This window comes from Carlito syrichta, unplaced genomic scaffold (assembly GCF_000164805.1).
Source record: "Carlito syrichta isolate Samal-C Ts95f unplaced genomic scaffold, Tarsius_syrichta-2.0.1 Scaffold154360, whole genome shotgun sequence".
Taxonomy (NCBI): domain Eukaryota; kingdom Metazoa; phylum Chordata; class Mammalia; order Primates; family Tarsiidae; genus Carlito; species Carlito syrichta.
Window position 1 is genome coordinate 26,989 of NW_007098456.1, and position 9,454 is coordinate 36,442.

Here is a 9,454-nt window from a genome sequence, read left to right on the forward strand (position 1 = left end):
AAAAAAAAAAAAAAAAAAAAAAATCAGTTCTAAAGTTGGGTTAAACATGGTGGACTGACCACACACTTATTTCCTCTCTCTCCTGAAACCTCATTAGAATTAAAGGCATAAAATATAAAGACCAGGAGACAAGATTGACAGCAGATGACTTTTAATAAATGTTAAAAGGCCAGGCACAGTTGCTCAAGGCTGTAATGCCAGCACTTTGGGAGGCCGAGGCAAGGAGGACTGCCTGAGCCCAGGGGTTCGAGACCGGCCCGGGCAACTTGGGGAGAACCTGTCTCTACAATAAATCAAAAATTTAGTGGGGGTAGTGGCTCACGCCTGTAGTTCCGGCTACTCGGAAGGCTGAGGCAGAAGGATCACCGGAGCCCAGCAGGTCAACGCTGCGGTGGCTGTGAGCGTGCCACTGCACTCCCGCCTGGGGACAGAGTGAGACCCTGACTCAAAGAACCGTTGCAAGATGAAAAGCAGGCAACAGAGGATCACTGGCAGGGAAGCACAGCGCTGCTGCCATGGAGAGCGACCAGAGCAGGAGCAAGCCGGCGCCTCCCGCGGGACCCAAGGCAGGGATGGAATCGGGCTCCTCGAACGGCAGCGTGAGACAGAGGCCATCAGCCAGCCGGAAGCCGTGGTGAGAGCCCAGGCCCACCTGTTCTCCCACCTTGTGAGGAACTTAGATGCATAATCTCTGGCGGTATTCACAGTGAGGGTTTCTGAGCTGAGACACCAGGGCTACCACCTGGGAAGTGGGAATAAACGTACGCTGCACAGGGGAACACCACCTCCTTTCCCAACCCTGCTGCTAGAAAGCAAGTAGTCATGCTTCCACCCTCCAGGAAGAAAACAAGGTGATCCAGAGAAAAGAACCCAGATGAGACAGCCTTGAATTAGCTGGCTTGGACTCCAGATCCTCCCAGTGAGACCCGTGTGTTAAACGTCCTGCTCATGCGTGGTGCCTCCAATTTAGTGAAAGCCAGAGACCACCACACATTTGAGGGAAGCCTCCAACAAGAGAGAGCCAAACAACAGGGAAAAGGAATTCATGGGAGTGGTAAAAATTCAGAAGCAAATGAAAACTTAAAATGTAACTCTTGGGGCCGGGCTCAGTGGCTCAGCCTGTAATCCCGTGCCTTGGGAGGCCGAGGTGAGTGAACTGCCTGAGCCCGCAGGTTCGAGACCACCTGGGCAACTTGGTGAGACCTCATCTCTACAATAAATCAAAAAATTAGCCGGGCGTGGTAGCGCACGCCTGTAGTTCCAGCTACCTGGAAGGCTGAGTAGAAGGATCGCCGGAGCCCAGCAGGCGAGGCTGCGGTGGCCGGGGGCGGCCACTGCACTCCAGTCTGGGCGACGGAGTGAGAAGCCGACTCAAAAAAAAAGTAACTCTTGGCCCAGTGTGATGTCTCCCACCTGTAATCACTTTGGGGGGCTGAGGCAGGAGGACTGTTTGAGGCAAGCAGTTTCAGACCAGCCTGGGTAGCAGAGCCAGACTCCATCCCTAGAAAAAAAGCTTTTTCCTTTTTCTTTTTTTAAACTCTCAAGAGCCCAAATACAGCAGTATTTGTCGGCTATTGCCACACATGCCCCCCTTGTGGCCCAAGACCAGTTCCTATTTCCTGGGGAGAAAGAAGCAGTTTCAAGGAGAATTAGTTCCACTTGGTTTGAACCTGTTTGAAACCTGCCCACATGCTATATACCACCGACTACCACACCGTAGTGTTGCTTTTTCTCCTCTTATGAGCACCAAGACTAGTTTTCAGATCTGATGGGACAGGGAATGGAGAGTTCTACCAAAAAATGTTTAAAATGAACACAGTGTAGTGGTGATTGCTTACAATCCCACCTACTGGGGAGGCTAGGGTGGGAGAGTCACTGAGCCCAGGAGTTTGAGGCTGCAGTGAGCTATGATCATGCCATGCACTCCAGCCTGGGCAAAAGGGCGAGACCCTGTCTCTAAAAATAAAAATAAAATAATTATTAAAACAGCCTTGTGGCCAGGCATGGTGGCTCATGTCTGTAATCCCAGCACATAGGGGGCCAAGGTAGGGGAGAGCAAAAACCACCCTCAAAAAGGTGAAAAACGAAGTGAAAGGGTTAGCACATAAAGCCAAAGAGTCTCCAAGAAGCAGAATGAAGAGACAAACTGGGAAATAGTAGAGGAGGAGAAGCAAAGACCACTACAGAAGTACCGTCCTAAGAAGAGGATGAGCACATGAGTAAGAAGAACATCAAAAAAGGGAAGAAACAGAAAACAGCAGAGAAGCAAGAACAACCTCTGGAAGAGCTCCTGTGCATAGTGACTCGGCAAGGTGAAGAGGACCCCAGCCATGCTACGGCACTTCTGAACTGCAGGGACGGGAAGGCCCGACAGCCTCCTGAGAAGGGAGGGCAAAAAACGGCAACCCTGACTCACAGCAACCCCCACGACCGCAGCAGGCTCAGGAAGCACAGTGATGAGACACGATACCGAGATGTCTTCAGAACCGTGGAACTTTGTTTCAGCCTGGGATCTTACGTGCTACCACACAGGCGGGTTTCAGACAGACTTGAGCTCTAAAAATGTCTGTCACGTGTCTGCTCCCAGGACAAGGAGGAAGTGCAGATAGACAGAGGGAACAGGGAATCCGGGAGAGGGTCCAACCCGAGGCGGCAGCTATTGAGATCCCAGACGATGCCAGAGAGGTCCCAGGACACCCCGTCTCTGTAGGAGCAGGACGACGCAAGGCCGAGAAAGCTGTCGCCAAGAAAAAACGGAACAGATGTGTTTCCACAGATGGAACACGTTTCTGATAGGCGGGTGACAAATGCTGTAATAGCTGGGGGAACGCAGAAAACAGGCAAGTGAATACAGCCAGGAAACGACTCCACTGAGAAAGAAGGACATGAAAGCGAGGAGACCAGCCAGGGGTTACTAACTAACTGCAATTGGCCACGTGAGCAGATGCATGCTGGGAGAAGGGGTGATCTGGAGCGGGCAGAAGGGCTGGTTTCAGAAATATTTAAGAGAAAGAGTGAGGGACGTACGAGGCGGCGGCACCACCAGGACACAAACTCAGCAGTGAGTAACACACTAATTACAATTCGGCAACAAAGGTGAGCTGCAGGAGCAGAGGGAGGGAAGCTGGGTCCCTGCGCCGTGAGGAAGTGAAGCTCTCACCAGCTGTGACAGGAAGTCAACAGGTAAGAGTCAAGAAGTGACTGAGTTATTTCAACTGTGTTACTTTGATTAAAAAACAAGGTTAAAAATTAAGAGAAAATCATTTAAGACAGATATTTATTCCACAACCAAATTGCTGAAATTTAACTTAAATGTCTGAAACCCCCCAAAATGGGTATACTAAGCCAAAGACCTGCCTGCACGAACCTAGCACTCAGGAAAACAGAACCTAGCACTCAGGAAAAAGAGGTTTAGAAAATCCACCAAAGGAGGTCCATGCTGTCGGTACAGGGGCCCCGCCGGACTCATCAGGAGTGACGACAGACACACTCAGAGTTCAAACTATCAACGTCTCAACTTTTCAGCTGTTTACTTACATGATTTAAATGGCTGCTCTTCCTCTTTTCTCGCACTAAGAATAAAAAAAATCAACTGATCAATTCTGATTCAAATGCCACAGAATACAAGTAGTTGCTCATTATCTGATGCGAACAGATACTAATCTCCCAATATACAAAAGGAGACCCAGTTCCATCTGATTTTTAAAAATAATTTCCAGCAAAATTTATAACGTGAAATCATCTGGCAAAATGAACTCATGAAATCCAAAAACGTGGCTTGGTTTTTGTAACCTCACAGTCTCCTACACACCAATGAGAGATGCCCCTGCGTACAGAAGGAAAAGGGCAAAACCAGTGAGGCCAGATGAGAAATGGCGCTAACAGCTCGCGGGAGAATTCACCTGTTGTGCCTCTAAGCCCCCCCCCCCATTTACACACAGCTTACTTTAATCACCGGGACCTAACTGCCGACAGCCTAAGACCAAGCCCTAGATGCACCAGAATCCCTGGAAGCATCTGGAAACACTAATTGGTAGTGACTAACATGCTACCAAAAAAAGGGCCTTTATACAACTGGAAAGTAATCTGTGTTACATTTAAGTGTTAGCACTAGTGTGCTAACCCAACCCACTCATCATTTTATTCTAACAAAGGCCAGAAGAATAGCTCCCAGGAGGCTCTGGCTTTGTTTCTGTGCCACCTGCAGGCACCTCTCACCACCGGAGAGAGGGGCACGATGGCTTTTCTTTCACTGTGTCCACGTTCTGTGTGAGAAGCCCATGGCTCTGGAGGAAACCGGGAAATACAGCAATCCTAAGGAGAAAGGGTTGGCTCACCAGTCGAGTGCACACAAACTATGAAAATACAGGTTAGAAACCCTCATTTTTTGTTGTGCTGTGTTACTTCTAATATTACTATAGAAGCCCTCACTGCATGTATTCCTGCTGCTGGAATCAGCTAAGTTGGCTGCATGCGGTTTCTCAGCAAACAAAGCAGGATTCACCATTACGAGGAGGAAAGTAAGTAGGAGTACTAAAACGCCCTACAGTTCTCGGTCTCATCCTAAAACAAAAGTACACAGGGAATCTACATGTCACAGGCTGAGGCCACCCTTTGGCGAAACCCCACAGGACATGTTTACATGTACACTACATTAGGATAAAATGGTAAAAGCTTAAAAGCTCCGAGTAGCACAAGTCTGGATGTGACAGGCTCATGAGGGTAGGGCACTGTGCAAAGGGAGGTCAGTCGCCACAGATGAACAACTGCTGTTTAAAAGTTGTTCCAATGAAAACTGAGTTACAGCCGGGCTCGGTGGCTCAGCCTGTAATCCCACGCTTTGGGAGGCTGACGTGAGTGGATTGCCTGAGCCCGCGGGTTCGAGACCCGCCTGGGCAACTTGGCAAGACCTCATCTCTACAATAAATTAAAAAAAAATGAGCCGGGCATGGTAGTGCATGCCTGTAGTTCCAGCTACTCGGAAGGCTGAGGGGGAAGGATCGCCGGAGCCCAGCGGGTCAGGCTGCGGCGGCCGGGAGCGGCCACTGCACTCCAGTCTGGGCGACAGAGCGAGATTCCAACTCAAAAAAAGAAAAAAAGAAAAGAAAACTGAGCTGCAGCCTAAATCCTGTCACTCATCTTTAAAATGCACATTTTGGAGCAAGGGAAAAAGGCAAAGAAGTATGGAGAACTAAGTTTAAATCCATGACACTACTAAATCACGTGGCCAATTAAGCTGACGGAAAGGTGACAACATGTGTAAACAGAAAGTCTACAGGTGCTTACTAAAACAGTGACAACTAAAGGAAAGGATGTCACATATTAACATAAGACACGTGAATACAGCAAAAAGTTCAGGAATTTATGCTAACAAATAAATTCTACGTACTTTCTACAATACATCCGATAAAACAAACAGTTTTTGGCCTTTTCCTTGGAGGAAAAGAAGTATTTGTCTTACCGTCTGTCTGAGATTTGCTCAGGAAAATTGTGCTTGCCCTTGGGTGGTCAGAAGGGTTTGATTCCAAAGCAAAATCTACAGAGGAAGAAGAGGACAAGGATGTAATAGCTTAGGTGAGTAGCAAAGAAGGTGATTTTTAAAACAGCTACACGTCAGTTTTAGCCACGTCTAATAGTCTTGAGAAATGTTTTTGGTGATAAATATGAAGCAAAGAAAGGCAACAATATAAAAATTGTAGAATCTCTCCACACCTGTGGCCTAAAGCCTGGCTACGTCTGAGACGTTTGCTTGCTTTAACTTGTACCTAAATGACGGGATACAGTCTTTTTAGGTGACTCTCACCCAGGTCCTCCTCTTCCTGCGTCCCACACAGAAACAATGAGCCTCCTCTCTGCAGACAGGGTAGAGCACTGCAGGACCAGCCTCAAGCACAAGTGACACTGCAGCCCAAAGTTGTCACACCAGCGCCACATATTCAATGTGCCAAACCAGAGTTGTTTTGGCAAACATTCTTCAGACAATAAATGGCTAATTCTAGCTCATTCAGTCAGTTGTGATTTGGGGGCTCTTCAGCATGGAAGATTTAAGAAAACTGCACACAAGTTCAATGCTCTAACCTGCTGGAACACTCGTACGTCAGAAAGCGACTTTAACTTTTGCCCTCAGCTGCCAAGCTCAACCCGCACCTCTTCCCTCCTACGGCATGAGTCACTGGGGGCTTCATCAAGAGCACCTTTCACCGCAGGCCTCAGGTGCTTCTAAAATGCTTTGGCCCTACCTCTGTCAAGGCAGGTCTGCCCACAGTCCGCCTCACACCAACGGGCCTGCAAAACCCCAGAATTCTCTTGTAGGGGACAGGCCCTTGCGGTATATTCGGAATTTGTTCCCCTGGATCAAACGGTCACCTGAAGTTTTTGTCTGGACGCTCTGAGACAGTTGTCTCATGATTTGCGGAAGAAAACGCTCCTTGTTGTGACAACCAGGTGACTAGTTCTTCTACCATGACATCTCATCTGCACACACCACTGTGTGTTCAGCTTTTTTTTGTGAGTTGGAGTCGCACGCCGTTGCCCAGGCTGGAGTGCAGTGGCACACTCAAGGCCACCCTGGCGTGAACTTGCTAGGCTCCAGCAAGTCTTTCACTTCAGCCTTCCAAGCAGCCAGAACTACAAACACGCGCTACCACACCCGGCTGATTTTTTACTTATTACAGAGATGAGGTCTCGCCAAGTTGCCTGGGCTGGTCTCCAACCTATAGGCTCAGGCAATCCACTCGCTCAGCCTCCCCCAGGGCTGGGCCACCGAGCCAGCCTGTTCCACATTTTTTGACCCAAAACATCATGACCCCATGCCTCACCCTTCTGTTCACCTGATCTCGCCCAAAGCAACTTTTTTTTGGTTTCCCTGATGAAAAAGTCCTCAAAGGGAAACGTTTTGCTGATGTGGAGGAGGATAAACAAAAAATGGCAGAAGCACCAAAAGGCGTCAAAATCAACGACTTTTAACAGTGGAAAAAGTCTCTCAACAGGTGGACGGCATCAAATGGAGAGGGCTTTGAAGGTGTCAAGCTTAAACATGTAAAGACAAATACACAATTTTTTATAAATAAGTTCCAGGTGTTTTGGGATCCACCCTTGTACAGTTAGAATCCTGGAGGAACATACCATGGGGCTTCCTGGTTTCGCAGGAATCAGAATCATCCATTTTAACAATACTGTCAGGTTATCAGCAACTTAACTCACTCCTTTGTACTCCATGGAAATTCATTCATTGATTCAAAGTTTATTATATTGCTTTTGGAGAAAACTATTCTTACGTAAAAGACCCACACAATAATTATTTTTAAAGTTTTTTTCACATCTTTGAAAAAATGAGACAATGTTAGCTATTTAGCAAAATAAAATGATTTGTGCACTAAGTGACAGGCAGAGGCATTCATAGTTGCCTTTAATCTAAAGCTTCTGAAAGGATTCATGATTACTTCCTACAAAAAAAGTAAATATACTAGCATTTGCACCTAAAAATGAGTAATGTTTGCAGAAGCAGCCATGTTATAATAAAGTTTAAAGTACCAGAATCAAAGAGGAGCAGGCTCAAAAAATACATGCACGCAAACCTCCAAAACCAAAATGTGCCGCTATGTGCTTAAATACAAAGACCAAGGAGGCTAGGATAAAAGAAATGACAACACACAGGGACAAAGAAAGCAAAGAGCCCAAGTAACAACTGACTCCCCAGGCCGGGGGCTTTGGGGTGGGCATGGGGCCCAGGGCTGGCCTGTCAATCACAGCTGTCCTAGGACTTCCCAAGACCAGAGAAGGCAGGAGGACCTTCACCGGGCAGGGGCTGCCAGCACTGCCTTTGCCACCAGAAGGGAGTCTTTCCAGGAGTGATCAACAGAGAAAGGTAGGACTGAGACAGGTCTCGAGGAGCCACTTCGACTCTGGGGTCAAGGGACCTAACTGACTCCACGAATTCCCTGCTTATGCAGGTCAGATTTTTGTTTAACTGTTTTGAGATAGATTTTCTTGAACTCGCAACTTAAGAGGGCTGGTTAAGCAGGAGCACACTCATGGTCACACAGAAGGTGGGATGGGCACACGTTTCTTGTTCACTCTAACAAATATCTTAGCATGAAAACAGAAATTTACAAGAGCCAAAAAATAATGCCTTGTTTACAAATAAACCCATAAACTCACAACCCATCACTTTTGGTTGCTTTTCTTATGCATGTTTTTTAAAATAGTTCTAATCAGTATATAACTTATAACCTATTCTCTCACAAATGTTCACCCCATTAGAGAATATTTAGTGTGATCCTAAATTTTACTTAGTTAGTTCCCTATTGTTGGAAATTTAGGCACTTCCAAAGTTCTGGCCTTGTGAGGAAAACCTTCATGTATATCGCATTTTTTTTTTTTTTTAGTTGGAGTCTCACTCCATTGCCCAGACTGGAGTGCAGTGGCATGCTCACCGCCACCCCAGCGTCAACCTACTGGGCTCTGGTGATTCTTCCACCTCGGCCTTCCAAGTAGCTAGAACTACAGGCGCATGCTACCACACCCAGCCAATTTTTTGCTTTATTGTAGAGATACGGTCTGGCCAAGTTGCCCAGCCTGTTCTTGAACCTGTGGGCTCAGGCAATCCCCTCATCTCGGTCTCTCAAAGTGAGTATTTAAAAATTATTTTTAAAAGTTCTTAGGAAAGAGTTTCAAAGTGAGTTAACTAGATCAAGAGGTCAAATTGTTTTCATGGCTCAATACACAGGGCTAAGTTCTTCCTAGAGAGAGTAAGGGCATATTAGGACATAATGCTACCTATTATACTAGTTTCAGCTTCCACTCCAGCTTTGGATATGTTAAAAAAAAAAAATGTCCTACTGATGTGGATGAGGGGTAGGTATCACTGAGGCTCTAACTTGCATTTACTTATTTGATGACACTGTTTGACCATTTTCCCGTAGTTAGCAGTGGTATTCCCACCTTGGTGAGTTTTGTATAATTTATATATACAAGGGGGGAACAACAACAACAAAAATCAGAAATATTACTTTGGAGAGTGGCCGCTTGTAGTATCGGCTTCTCCCACTAGGTAAATGTTCCAGGAATCCATCAGCATCACTGTACTAGCTAGCATTGTTTTGAGAGGCTGCATTCAACTTCAGTGAATTTTTTTTTGGCAAACAGGTGACTGGTTCTTCCACCAAGACAATGCAACTGTCCACACTGCACTGAGCATTTAGCAGATTTGACAAAAAACCATCTCTATTCACTTTATCTCACCCCAAGTTAATTTTTGTTTTTGTTTCCCTGGAGGAAAAGAGTTCTCAAAGGGAAACGTTTTGCTGATATGGAAGAGGTGAAACAGTAAACGGCAGACGCACTAAAAGCCATCAAAAGTGATGTGTTCAGCCGGGCTCGGTGGCTCAGCCTGTAATCCCGCGCCTTTGGGAGGCTGAGGTGAGAGGATTGCCTGAGTCCGCGGGTTCGAGAC

At 46.7% G+C, this 9,454-nt stretch overlaps 1 protein-coding gene across 1 annotated transcript in view; it reads right to left on the minus strand.

Moving 5' to 3' along the window:
- LOC103252294 (cyclin-Y-like protein 1) overlaps positions 1-9,454 on the minus strand; it is a 29,035-nt gene that overhangs the window by 12,855 nt on the left and 6,726 nt on the right. The window contains exons 4-6 of the mRNA XM_021709030.1: positions 6,240-6,349; positions 5,462-5,536; positions 3,538-3,572 (exon numbers count right to left, since the gene is read on the minus strand). Of these exons, the coding sequence (XP_021564705.1) occupies positions 3,538-3,572; positions 5,462-5,536; positions 6,240-6,349 (220 nt within the window). The remainder of the gene's footprint in view (positions 1-3,537; positions 3,573-5,461; positions 5,537-6,239; positions 6,350-9,454) is intronic.